The sequence below is a fragment of the Phytophthora cinnamomi genome (assembly GCF_018691715.1).
Source record: "Phytophthora cinnamomi strain GKB4 chromosome Unknown Contig67, whole genome shotgun sequence".
Classification (NCBI taxonomy): Eukaryota; Oomycota; class Peronosporomycetes; order Peronosporales; family Peronosporaceae; genus Phytophthora; species Phytophthora cinnamomi.
The window spans coordinates 657,396-669,911 of NW_027151000.1; the positions used below are offsets into that span (position 1 = coordinate 657,396).

At 55.0% G+C, this 12,516-nt stretch overlaps 5 protein-coding genes across 5 annotated transcripts; 4 read left to right on the forward strand and 1 right to left on the reverse strand.

Annotated features, from left to right (window-relative positions):
- Positions 1-203: 203 nt before the first annotated feature.
- IUM83_09463 (Arf3-interacting protein 1, N-terminal domain) lies at positions 204-2,156 on the reverse strand (the record flags this gene model as incomplete). Its single annotated transcript, XM_067933904.1, has 4 exons — positions 204-556; positions 775-946; positions 1,012-1,201; positions 1,294-2,156. The coding sequence occupies 4 exons, from the start codon at positions 2,154-2,156 to the stop codon at positions 204-206; spliced, it is 1,578 nt and encodes a 525-aa protein (XP_067786612.1).
- A 595-nt stretch (positions 2,157-2,751) lies between these two features.
- Positions 2,752-2,982, forward strand: IUM83_09464 (Avirulence (Avh) protein; the record flags this gene model as incomplete). Its single annotated transcript, XM_067933905.1, has 1 exon — positions 2,752-2,982. The coding sequence occupies one exon, from the start codon at positions 2,752-2,754 to the stop codon at positions 2,980-2,982; it is 231 nt and encodes a 76-aa protein (XP_067786615.1).
- A 143-nt stretch (positions 2,983-3,125) lies between these two features.
- Positions 3,126-3,407, forward strand: IUM83_09465 (Cysteine-rich protein; the record flags this gene model as incomplete). Its single annotated transcript, XM_067933906.1, has 1 exon — positions 3,126-3,407. One exon carries the CDS (start codon positions 3,126-3,128, stop codon positions 3,405-3,407), a length of 282 nt encoding a protein of 93 aa, XP_067786614.1.
- A 335-nt stretch (positions 3,408-3,742) lies between these two features.
- Positions 3,743-4,102, forward strand: IUM83_09466 (uncharacterized protein; the record flags this gene model as incomplete). The annotated part of the gene is made up of 1 exon (XM_067933907.1): positions 3,743-4,102. One exon carries the CDS (start codon positions 3,743-3,745, stop codon positions 4,100-4,102), a length of 360 nt encoding a protein of 119 aa, XP_067786627.1.
- A 1,402-nt stretch (positions 4,103-5,504) lies between these two features.
- Positions 5,505-6,093, forward strand: IUM83_09467 (Crinkler (CRN) family protein; the record flags this gene model as incomplete). Its single annotated transcript, XM_067933908.1, has 2 exons — positions 5,505-5,735; positions 6,082-6,093. The coding sequence occupies 2 exons, from the start codon at positions 5,505-5,507 to the stop codon at positions 6,091-6,093; spliced, it is 243 nt and encodes an 80-aa protein (XP_067786626.1).
- Between the last annotated feature and the right edge of the window lie 6,423 nt (positions 6,094-12,516).

The following is a 12,516-nucleotide window of genomic DNA, read 5'->3' on the forward strand; positions in this document are numbered from 1 at the left end:
CTATGTCGTCGTGTGTAGTTGTTGGCAAGTTGAAAACTGAGGAGCTTTATTATCGTTGGCATCGGATGAGGGCGCTCCCTCTCCATCAAGTCCCAATCCTTCTAGCCTATCTGGTCGAGTAGCATCCCATCCATCCTTCAGGGCACAGCATACTTTTCATCTGGCAAGTCGTTGATACTTGCTTCCCAATTCTTCTGATATCCTCACGTAGTGCGTGTGTCTGGTTTCACAACGTCGTGGATCCGCTGGTAAGACATGAGCAGGAAGGCATTTAGACGACGCATACTCGAGGCAGTAGACGGAAACTCTTCCAGTCTCTTCAGCAACACCACCGTATTGTGCTTCACACTGATGGACGGGTGGAAGATGCCCTGCGCGATGGTCTGCAAACCACCCCGTAGCACAGGTAAAAAGCTGAGGAACTCCTGCAGCTCAAGCTCGGTGTTCAGTAGCGTTGCGAAATCCGAGTAAATCTTCTCCACAAGTGTATCATCCAGGACCACCATATCGCCCTGGAGACTGCGAATGTGCCGCTTCAGGTCCACGCCCGTTTTCTCTATGTAAACAACCATACAGCAAACACCACAGCAGAAGCACAGCAATTGACCTCGTCAGGTTAAGAAAACCACGTGAGCAAGGCCTTCTTCCTATCTGTACATGCAAGCTATGATAGCAAGCAAACGCAAGATATTGGTGGGTAGGATATATCAAAGGCCGGTGAGTGGAAGTGTGTCCGGTGAGGTGAGTCCATGAAGCGCTTGTAGCTGTCCGTACGGGCCCACTTTGTGATGCGCTTATTGTTGACGGCCGAGCGCTTCGCCAGCGCGTCAGGACTCAGGTAGTTGGCCTCACCCAGCGCGATGTCCACGATGTTTTTGCGCGTGTACTCCTCGAACATGCACCGCACCCATTCCTCGTCGTACCCCGCGGCCACACCGTCTAGCACCTGGTCGACGTATTCGTCAGCAACGAAGGGATCGTTTCCATCTCGGGGTTCCTCTTCACCCTTACCTCGAGAACGAAGTTGCGATCCGAAGCGTCGTAGTCTTCCTTCTCCACAGGAGCCGACACGAAGACTTCACCTGTAGAGATATCACACAGGACATCCCACCACTCGCGCTTGGTCTTGAACATCGGGTTCGTCACACCAGCAATGTACCCGGGCGTCGACAAGAAGCCCAGATCCGTAAGGTTCGCATACCTTCCAACAGCAGCAACGATACCAACACCAACACCAACAAAGTCAGCCCCCTTAAACTCCCCCATTTTCCCCCCAACAGCAAACTATCTCACGGGTATTGTCGGTGGATGAGTCCGAACAGCGGCGGACACACGAGCGAGCTGGTCGCCAGCACAAAGTTGCACACCTCGCCGGCGGGTCGGTTGTACCCTAGCATAATGACTCGCTGCCCGGTCAGCACGGCGTTGAACAGCGTCATGGCCTGGTCCCCGAACGTCTGCAGCAGCTGCGTGAGCGTGCCGTCGTCGTGCTGGTCGTCGGTACTGCAGATCTTGAACTGCAACGGGATGGGGAGGTCGTCCCACAGCGCCTGCGTGCGGAAGAACAGCGCCTTCTCCAGCCGCTCGGCGTCCTCGTGGTCGGCGGCGGCGCGGCCCGTGCTGCTGATGGTGCGCTTCATGAGGCGGCGCTCCATGGCCGAGAGCCCGCGCAGGCCCGACACGTCCACGCGGTTCACGACGCCGTGCAGCTCCCGGAGCACGGCCTCGCTCTCGGCCTCGCCCGGGGCGCCCACGATCTTGCGCACGGCCACGTCCAGCACGTCCTTGAGCGCGAAGCAGCTCTTGTGCGTCGAGCACAGCGCCACGGCCGTCACCTTGGCGCCGCGGCGCGCGGCCGTGTCGTGCGTGGTGCGCACGACGCTGAGGCAGTACATGAAGCTCTGCAGCGGGTCCTCGAGCTGCGATTGGCTGTCGCTGTCGCTGGGCGCGTTCTGGCGGTTGAGGAAGAAGACGGTGGCGTCCTCCTCGCGGTTGTGCACGCCCTCGGGCAGCATGATGTCGGCGAAGAACTCGGGCGAGTAGTGCGCGAACGCGTGCGGGTAGCTGGCGCGCAGCGTGCTGCCCTTGGTCAGGTCGAACTCGGCGTAGAGCACCACCTCGGCCAGCGGCCGGCGCTCGCCGATCTTCGGCTCCATCTCGGGACGTCTTGAAAGTGTTGGGGCGAGCTTTATGTCGGGCGGAGAAGGCAAAGTGTTGTGTCGCGACAGTATTTTGTGTTCGGATTGAGACAGGCAAGTTTTATGTCATGTTGAGATAGGCGGGGGTTGTGTCGGATGAGACTGACAAGGTTTTTTGTCGGATTACGACAGGCAAGTTTTATGTCGGGTGGAGGTTGAAGTGAAAAGAGGGACCTGCGGAGCTGCTTGAGTGAAAAAGTTTCGGCGCTTTTGTGGCGAATTGGTGGGGCTTGGATATGCGTTCTTGACTCACCGGTGTTGCTGGGCTCCAATGAGTGTCAACCGCTCACTCTGCAAGTTGACCCAAACACCAGCAATGTGCTGTTGCTGTCTCTTCTTGCTGTTTCTTGCGGCCCCCGGCGTTGCAAACAGCGGCTTGGTCTCGACCACGGCTCCAGTCGAAGGCGTGCGGCAGTCGATTATCGGTGGCAAGACATTTCTGCGAGGTCGACCACTCGCCGGCAAGTACGATGCCAATCATGCTGCTTGATTCCCCAAGGCGTGGGCTCAAACACTCACATGAAACGCCAAGACCTGGACCGACAGCCAGAAATTGGCGTGGCTGCTGTGGAAGGCGGAGCCGTCGTACGACACGATCTCCAAGATGGGCGTGCACCCCGACCAAGTCTTCCACTGGAGTTCCAGAGCCTGGAACTTCCAGGCTCTGGGACTCAAGAAGGCCATGCTGCATGCGTGCGACTACCGCCACTGGGCGGCCGTCAAGCAGAGCGCCGAATGCATAAACTACCAACAGTTCTGGAACACCATGAACAGAGCTGCGTAACCACCGATCATTTGGTCTTCCAACACACGAAATACAATTTGCTCCATATCTTGTGCAAAAAATTCCGCCGCTTCGAGCCATTCCCCGATCCGCCGCCTTCCGCACAAGCCGCCTCCCCCTCAACAGAAGCCCAAGCAGTCGCCATGAAGATCTCGACCGTGTTCGTCGCTGCCTTTGCCGCCGCCGCCTGCCTGCTCCAGCCAACGGCCGCCGAGGACCAAGCATCCGTGCACCTGCGCGTGCACCTGGAGAAGGACGTCTGCTACGTGCAATGCCCCAGCGGCCAGTACTGCCCGAACGACGGCAAGAAGCAGTGCCGCGCCCCCCGTGGCAAGGAGTGCTTCGACCCATCCCAGGGGCAGTTCAGGCCCAACGGCTGCGACCCCGGCTTCAAGTGCAGCAGCGGCAAGTGCGTCTACAACTAGGTAGACTGAGCCAAAGTCGGCAGGGCCAGGAGACCGACTGTGCAGTGGTGTCGTGTTCATACTCTCCTTCTAACCTCACCCACCGAGTGAGTCACCAGCAATGCATTGCCATTTCACAACAAGCTCAGTAGTTCTGCAGCTAACGTTACTGCAAGTGATTAGGCAGTGGAATGTCTAAGCTGCAAATAAATACAAGAGAAACATCCGCGGACACACTTTTAAGTTTTAAAAAAGTATGGACAGGATAAGGGCAATGTTTTCCGAGCGGGGGCAGATCAGATACGAAGTTTTGACTCGTCATCGACAGGAATGAGCGATCTCTTACCTTGTTTACCATGCAGAAGGTCGCAACCTCCAGTCTCGTGCAATCCGCGCCAACTATTTATGATCGCAGCCCAACCTTTCCTATTTCTGTGCTGGCTGGTGCTGCCATCACCCTCGTGAGCGCCACTGAGAAGGCGATCTCGGATCTCACCAAAAGCGCCAAGACGTGGGTGCAAAAGACGAAGTTGGTCCAAAATGTCAAGGCGTGGTCCGACGAGAACAAGGTGGCGAGGGCGATGGAGCTGCTGAACAAGGGTGCCTCCTTCGAAGAACTGTATAAGAAGAAACTAAAACCTGATCACGTGTACAAGCCGATGAGACTGAAAACCTGGATGCGCCGGGAGCATATTACCGGACGGTGGAGCAGTTGAAAAGCGAGGACTACCTCAAGTGGCAAGAATACCACGCATTCTGGAACCTGACGCAAAAAGATAAGGACGTGTAGTGCGAATTAAATGAATGGAGACAATGGTTGGATAGCGCTCACGACGGGGGGGGGTATCCGCGCATAATTTTAACGGAATACTCATGTAGCAAGAATTTGTGTGACAATCTTGTGGTCGCACTTAATCGAGTGGTTTGCGTCTTTTGGAGCTAAATTGGAGTCCAAGGGCTCCAAGTTGGACACCATGCCTGCGCGTTGATTCGCGCACTGAAGGCCTTAGCCTGGTGCAGACAGCCAAATACGGCGTCATAGGCCAGAGGAATGTGGAGATGTATAGGTATATCGTCGGTGCTTACATAATTGAAGTAGTTGAAGCGGCCGAAATCATTTACCCCGGCAACCAGAACAACGCAACGAGCATGATAGATGCCATGGTCGTCCCACTAGCGGACACCACGACGGACCTCCCCTTGCTACTTAATATATATATATATTACAAACGCACGCTTATTATCGTAACCTTGAGCTTACGATGTTCCAGCATGCAGCACTGGTGCCGTGGCGTGAATTAGTCCGCATTGCTTCTTGCGAATAGCAAGTTGCGATCACAGGACCTTTCCACCAGTAGGAAGTGAAAGATACTATCGAAATACCGTTGTAAGATGATGAGATACAAAACAAAACTCATAAAAGCAACCGCTGTGTCCAGCAGGCGTGCAAGATGCGTCAAAATATGGGGACAAGGCTTCCTATCAGCGACGGCACGCCAAAATCATGTCAATGACGCAGGAATCAGCCCCAATGGTTGAATGACCTTAATGAAATTCGAGAAAACCGTTACAGATCATGCCAAGGCATGGTCAGTAGTAACACCAGTACATACGCAAGCAAATGTAGACTTAAGTGCACAATTAAAAACCGTGCTATTACCACTGTTGTGTCGTTCGGTGAATGTATTAGAAGCCATACATGCAGTCCTACTTTGGAATATTGCGATAGGGTGGGGCGAAGCACAGGCCGTTTCATAACCAAAACTCATTCCATGCTTTATCGCACAACTAAAACAAATCGACAATCGAGTGACCATCACTCCAAGTTGAAGTGGTACCTTGTAGCCATGTACCGGATATTCGGTACACCGTCGTCGGATTGAGACGATGCGATCCGAGTGTCCTTAGCTGTCAGCTAGTCAGTAGCTGGACATCAAGCCACGATGTCCCTGGAAAAGATCATAGCGCAGTTTCTTTTTCGCAGTTTCTTTTTCTTACCGCAAAGAATAGTTCACTGGTTGGAAGACGGCTTCATCGCATCTTCATTTCCGCTTAAATACGACCTAAGTTATCCCTTCTTCTTCATTCAAGTTCAAGAACCCGCCGCCTCGAGGAAAGATGGTGCTGCTGTCACTACAGTGCGCGATTGTTGGAAACTCGTTCGATGTTGAGATCGACGACGGTGCGAAGGTGAGCCAGTTGAAGAAAGCGATCAAGACGGAGAATGACATCAAGGGTCCTGCGCGTGACTTGCAGCTCTTCCTGGCGAAGAAAGACGGCGCGTGGCTCTCGTCTCGCTCGGAAGACGTCAAGAAGCTGAAGAAGGGCGAGAAGACGGCTCTCATCGAGGTAACCTCCAGATGGGGTCATATATGGTACAGATCTGTTATTGGATCTGACAAACGTACTCTAGCAGTGATCAGGCAGTGATCAGGCAGCTCATCCAGGTAAACAAACGTGTATTAATCTCCTCGATTAGGTCTACCTGCTTGCTATAGCACCTACTCATTCAGCCCGCCAGGTTCCTCATCGGGCTCCGAAGCACTGTCAGTTGGCAGCTCGACTGCTGCAGCCTCCTCATCCTCAGAGTCATCAGCAATGTCATTTGGTATCTCAACCGGCACAGGTAGCTCGATTCGTTCGCGTGGTAGGCGCCCACGAGGAACGTTAACAAGACGCTGTACATTTTGTGCAGATAGCGTCTTAATGACACCCACAAAGCTCGCCATACTAGGGCGAGGTTCAGGAAAGTGACTATTGAGCTCCCTGTTAAACCTCTCAAGAGGATTATTCGTCCGCGCAATGAGCTCGATGTTTAGGCCGGCAACATTCCAGACACTCACGTCGTAGTGCTCCAGTCACGTTCGCTGAAAATACCCCCAGATCCCTCGCCACTTAGCTTTCGAATCGGATATCCCAGCCTCACCGTAACGCTGGCGGATTGACGCTTCACCCACTTGATAGCTTGCTCTATGAAACTATGCTCAACGACAGTCAGCATGTCGACGACACCACGTGTCATAGCGATGCAGCACTCCTCCTCAGGAATCAAAAGCCTCTTCACAGCGCGTCTGAGCGCCTGCTTAAGGTGAAATAGACACCCCAGCACAATTGCATTGAAAAATTGTGTCTGAATGGCTTCAATTAAGGCGCCCTCAAAGTCGCACACGACTTCGGCAGGCTTTAGTTGCTGATCTGTACCTTGTACTACAAAATGCACCATGTCCCAAAACGAATCGCCACTACGAGAAGTACTCAAAACGTAGTAAACAGGTACAAAAAGTCCTGAAGCTCTGTCGTGTACCATGAAAACTACGCACTGTTTGCACCCTGGCGGTACACACCGAAATGTATTGTAGCTGCCGCCCTCCCGGTGGCGAATAACTTTACCAAAGCTACTCGGTCAGCACGTCGTCTCAGAGGCAGCGGTCTCGCGTAGGTAGGGAGCGTCAGCTCTCAATGACTAACCAGCCCGATGCTGGCCCTGCATGCTCTCCGTGCGAGGGATAGGGACAGTGGGGAGGGAGCGATTATCGGCGACCGCAACCCCGGTAGGTCTTTAGGCTGCTCCCCGCAAGCGTTCCGGTTTACATGCAAATATGCAGCGAACTCGGGGCGTCGGCACAAGTGCGCTAGCCGATCCCCGTGTCCCTCGGCCTCGACGCCGGTGCGCATACCGGCGCCGCTGCCCTCTCGGTCTCTCTCCGAGGCCCCCAGCACCCTACTGTCAATTGAAGTATACGTGATCCCCTACCCGCGTACCTCGCTCCGTTGCGGTGCACCCCACTCAGACTAGACACAACAGCACGACCTCTGGCGTCCGGCTGCCAAGTGACTTTTATTAGTCTCGATCAGATGCCGTTCCTGCACCAAATCTCAACTGAGGGTCGAGCGGCAGACCGCGGCTCGCTACCCTCCTACATCTATCGACTACCTACAAAGCCCGGCGCCCTTTACTAACCTACTAGCCCTCCTTGGCCTCGCACTCTACGTCGTCGCCCCTCCTGGCGTTGCATTCATCCCTGCTACAAGTCCTTGCCGGGTCACCCCTCCTGTAACGGGGTTACACGCACAAGTGGCTTGCAGCCACTTGTGAATTTAACAGATAGGTTATCTGTTAAAAGTTTTAGATACTTCCTCACCTTGGTGTAAGACACACCAATGGATACATTGAAGTGGGCCACCACAATGAGTGGTCCACACATACCCAAATATCCTATTGGTAGAAAGCAGCATCTTTCTACCAATCAGAGACATGCATATCAGCGGGGCTCTGACAGCCAGCCGCTGTCAACCCCTTTCATAGATGATAAACAGTTTTTTAGCAGATTTAGGAGGAAGATCAATTTACAAACAATACAGTTCTCATTTTACCTTAAACTAGCTACTTGGAGTCTTATCTAAGTTAAATTATATGTGTGTATTCAACTATAATTAACCTAAGTAATTACTCAGTACCTACGCTTCCTCATACACGTAGCGCGACGTGTAAGCAAAAGTAGTGAGTCAAGTTAGACCCACTACACCTGGTAGCACTTTGTAGTCCGTCCAACGACCGACTGCTTGACGTTCGTACGAGGTGTACGAACGCGGAGCCGAGAACCCCATGAGCACGGAGGTGCCCATGGATAGCTCCAACACGCCTGCAACGCACGTTGCACACGCTGACTGCCCCCACCTGTCTGACCCAGAGTGGGAAGCCCTCCAACGACTGTCAACAGTCATTGGAGAAGCGGCGATAGCTACGATGCTGCGTACGCTATCGCCGACGGAGCAACATGGTGTTGCTCTGGGGTTCATCATGAAGGAGCAGCGTGATGCTGCTTCCTCAGTGACGGCGTCGTCAGGGACGACACCGCGTGCTCAACCATTAAAGTTGAGCGTAAGCAATTACGTGGGAAGAGAGGGCGAGCCTCTCCTCCGATGGCTTGTCGAGCTCGACACAGCCATAGCGGCTCGACGCATCGTCGACCCGCTGTCGAAGGTCGCGTTCGCCATGTCCTGCCTTGGCGGGCGCGCAAGGAGTTGGGCATATGGACGCCGACTCTCCGATCCTACGTGCTTCAGCACGTACGCAGTGTTCAAAGAGGAGCTCAAACAAGCGTTTGAGCCCCCGCAAAACGAGTTCAAGTCGAGGGCGGAGTTCCTCGACCTCCAGCAGGGTAAGCATGACGTCCATGCTTACGCGCAGCGCGCACGATACTTGGCATCAAATATCGTGACCAACCCGATTGACGAGGCGACCAAGGTCGTCACGTTCATGAAAGGACTTAGAGATGGGCCCGTAAAGACCTATCTCTTCCGAGAATACCCGAGTACTCTCGAAGCTGCAATCACTCTTGCCATGCAAGAAGAGTTTAGCCTGCGGCAGGCTAAACTCCATGTAAACGTACCGAGGCCGCAACCGCGCCCGGTAGCGAGGACGGGAGGTCCGGAGCCAATGGACCTCTCGAATGTAACAACTGCTGGTTACCAGCAGCAGGGAGGCAACGTGCGATGCTTCCGTTGCGGAAGGATCGGTCACTTTGCACGGGAGTGCACAGCTCCCATGCCCCCTGGAGGTGGCCGTCGTGGCGATGCTAGGCATCGCCGCGGACCAACAAAAAACGCGAACATCCAGTAGGCGCGGGGCGCCCTACTGGTAGTGCAGTCGCGCGTGCCGACATCGGGCACGCGACACTGAGGACTGCAGCCCCCAGTGAGACCAGCTCTCGCTGCAAGAAACAAGATGACAGGCCGAACCTAGTCATCTTGAAGATTTACTCGAAGAGAGTGAGTGACTCTCTTCGAGCTTTGGTAGATTCAGGCGCGTCGAACAACTTTGTTCGACTACGAAGCCTGCCGAGACTTGACTTCGAGGAGGTAAATGTACCTCGATGTCTTCTGGAGGTACGACTGGCAACAGGTGCCATCGTAAAGACCGAGAAGCGCGTCGTGAACGTGCGCTTCTCGTACAAACAACGAGTGTTTGTCGAACACTTTATCGTCCTGGACCTGGACGATAAGTTCGACGTGGTAATGGGCATACCGTGGCTTGCACGGAATGATCCGGTGATAGACTGGAAGAAGCGCACGCTCGTGCGCTTCGGACGCGACAGCGGAACAGAGAGCGATGGCCCTGTTACCGCAGCGCACGCACCAACAGGTGCGCGCGGCTCACCAGTCGAGACAGCGCTTTATGCTGCTGTCCCGGAGTGCCCAAGAAGTGCGCGAGGGCGCGCACAAGTGAAACCCACGTCGGCAATGCTGCCAACGTCGGAAGAAAAAGATGTGCTGGTTCCGGGAACCAACACCCACATTCAAGCGTGTAAGGGACAGTCCCTGACCCGAAGCGGTCAGGTCGACAACGACGCGTCGGCTCCGGGAGCCGACGCACCCTCGGTCATGAGGGACTCCGCCAATGAATGGCGTCGAGGTGACGAAGGCGTGTCAACTCCGGGAGTTGACGCTGCAAACAGTGTGGACGGTTGCAAACGTACCGCACTGACGCAATTTGCATGCTGTCGTGCAGCCGGGCTGCACGACGAAGCGCCATGCGATCAAGCCGGGCTTGATATCGCGCGCCCGCAGACAGGGTCTGCCGGCGAAGGGACACATTACCGTGCAGCCGGGCTGCACGAAGGAACATGCGGTCAAGCCGGGCTTGATACCGCGCGCCCGCGGACAGGGTCCGCCGGCGAACAACTGTCCACGGCCGGGCCTGGACCAGAAGAACAACTGTGCGGAGCCGGGCTCCGCACAACAAGAAGACGGCGCAAGCGGAAAACGCTGCGCAAGTCTCGGTCCGGGACCGAGACGCAACAAGAGCAGTCTGCTGGGCAGACTGAGGCGGTGACGCCGGATGTCGAGACGCTAAGCGTCTTGACGCGCACCGATACTGGATTCCAGTATCGTGAGATGGAACTCGCTAGTCCTCCGACGACGGCGTCGGAGTTGACTTCGCTTCCAGCTCATGGCTGGAAGCGCTTCACGCGCGACTTGCACGATGGACGCATCGAGCAAGTCTGCGTTCTTTCGGACAGCGAAAGAACGGAGAGCGAGAACGAAGAGCTGAGGCAGCTCTTCATGGGAAGTACCACTGAGAGTGAAGACACTCTCAGTGCGAAGACGAAGCGAGAGCACTTCGAGGAACAAGGTTGGGACTCGCTGAAGTCGAGTCCCTATTACGAATTGTTGAGGGAGTACAAAGACGTACTCCCGGAAGAGATTCCTGCGGAGCTTCCGCAGGATAAGGGCATTCAGCACGAGATTGATCTCGTGCCGGGCACGAAGTACTGTGTCACGCGGCAGTGGCCACTGCCGCGAGAGCAGGTAAAAGCAATTGACGACTTCTTTGAAAGTCGTCGCAAAGCAGGACAAGTGCGGGAATCAAAGTCCCCGCACAGTGCTCCGACGTTCTGTGTCAAAAAGCCACAGGGCGGATGGCGCATCGTTCATGCGTACAACAAGCTGAACGATGCGACGGTACCGGCGCAGACGCCGATACCGCGAAAAGATGTTATCATCGATTCGATGGCCGGGAGCACCGTTTACAGTGCTCTCGACTTGCGAGACGGATTCTATCAAATCCTAATGCGTGAGAGCGATATCCCTCACGGCAGGGAGCACGCCGAGCGGCATGCTCTGGGAATGGCTAGTGATGCCACAGGGGCTTAAGAACGCCCCTGCGACTTTCAACAGGTGCGTGACGCACTTGTTGCGCTCGGTGCGCGACTTCGCACCGAGCTACTTCGATGATGTGTTCATCCACAGCCGGGCTGTGGACGGGAAGACCGACGTAGAAATGCACAGGGTGCATCTCCGGAGGCTCTCCGCAAACCTGAAGAAGTGTATCTTCGGGGCGAGCGAGATACCCGTCCTCGGGTGTCTCGTAGGGAAAAATGGCGTTCGCCCTGACCCGGAAAAGGTCAGAGTAATTAATGAATGGCCAACGCCTTCAAGTGTCAAGGAATTGAGGCAGTTCCTTGGCTTGGCCACGTACTTGTGCAAGTACGTGGAGGATTACGCGGGCAAGATCTGCCCGCTGTCACAACTTCTTAAGAAAGAAGCTGTGTGGAATTGGACACCCGATTGCCAAAAGGCATTCGATGCAGTCAAGCGGGGCTTGACTGAGGCGCCGATCGTGGCAGTGGCTGACCAAGATCGCCCATTTCACGTAGTGTGTGACGCATCCGATTTCGCGATCGGATGCGCGTTGATGCAGCACGATCACGAGGGCCGTGATCGTGTCGTCTACTACCAATCGCGTCAGCTGAAGCCAGCTGAGCGCAACTATCCGGTGCATGACAAGGAACTCCTTGCCATGAAATACGCACTCGCAAAGTTCCGAGTGTATTTTCTTGGGAGTAGACCATTTGTGGTCTACACCGACCATGCATCACTGCGCACTGCAGCGAAGTCACCACACATATCACAAAGAATGGCGAGATGGCTCTCATTCTTTACGGAGTATAACTTCCGGGTCAAATGCAAACCCGGAAGATTGAATGTAGTGGCCGACGCGTTTTCACGTCGGCCGGACTACGCAGAAGCTGCTGACGTCAATGCCATTGACGTCATGCGATCGAGCAAACCCACATCGTCTCTGTTGGATGATGTGAAGGCCGCGTACGCGCACGACGCGGACGCGAAGCTCTTGCTGGCCTATGGCACAGCGCCTTCGAGCGCGTGCACACCGCTTTCGTGAGCACGACGGACTACTGCTTTACAATGCAGTCGACGACAACGCGGATCGCGTTGTCGTGCCGAATGACCATGACCTGCGACTCAGGATCATGTACGAATATCATGATGCCCCGACTGCGGGACATCTCGGACGTGAGAAGACATACGTCCTTCTCACGCGCGACTTCTACTGGCACCACCAGTATAAGTGGGTGCGCAAGTACATCCGTGCTTGCGAGGTATGCCAACGCGTAAAGCCTGCGCCATTCGCGCAGGCTCCGTAACAATCACTACCAACTCCGTCGGAGTGTTGGAAGTCCATGTCTTTGGACTTCATCTTTGGTCTTCCCCCGGATAGCGGAGGGAACACCGGTGTTGTGGTCTTCGTCGACCGCTTTAGCAAGATGGTACATCTTGCTGCGGTGCCGGCAGAAGTGACCGCGAAACAGACGGCCCGTCTGTTCGT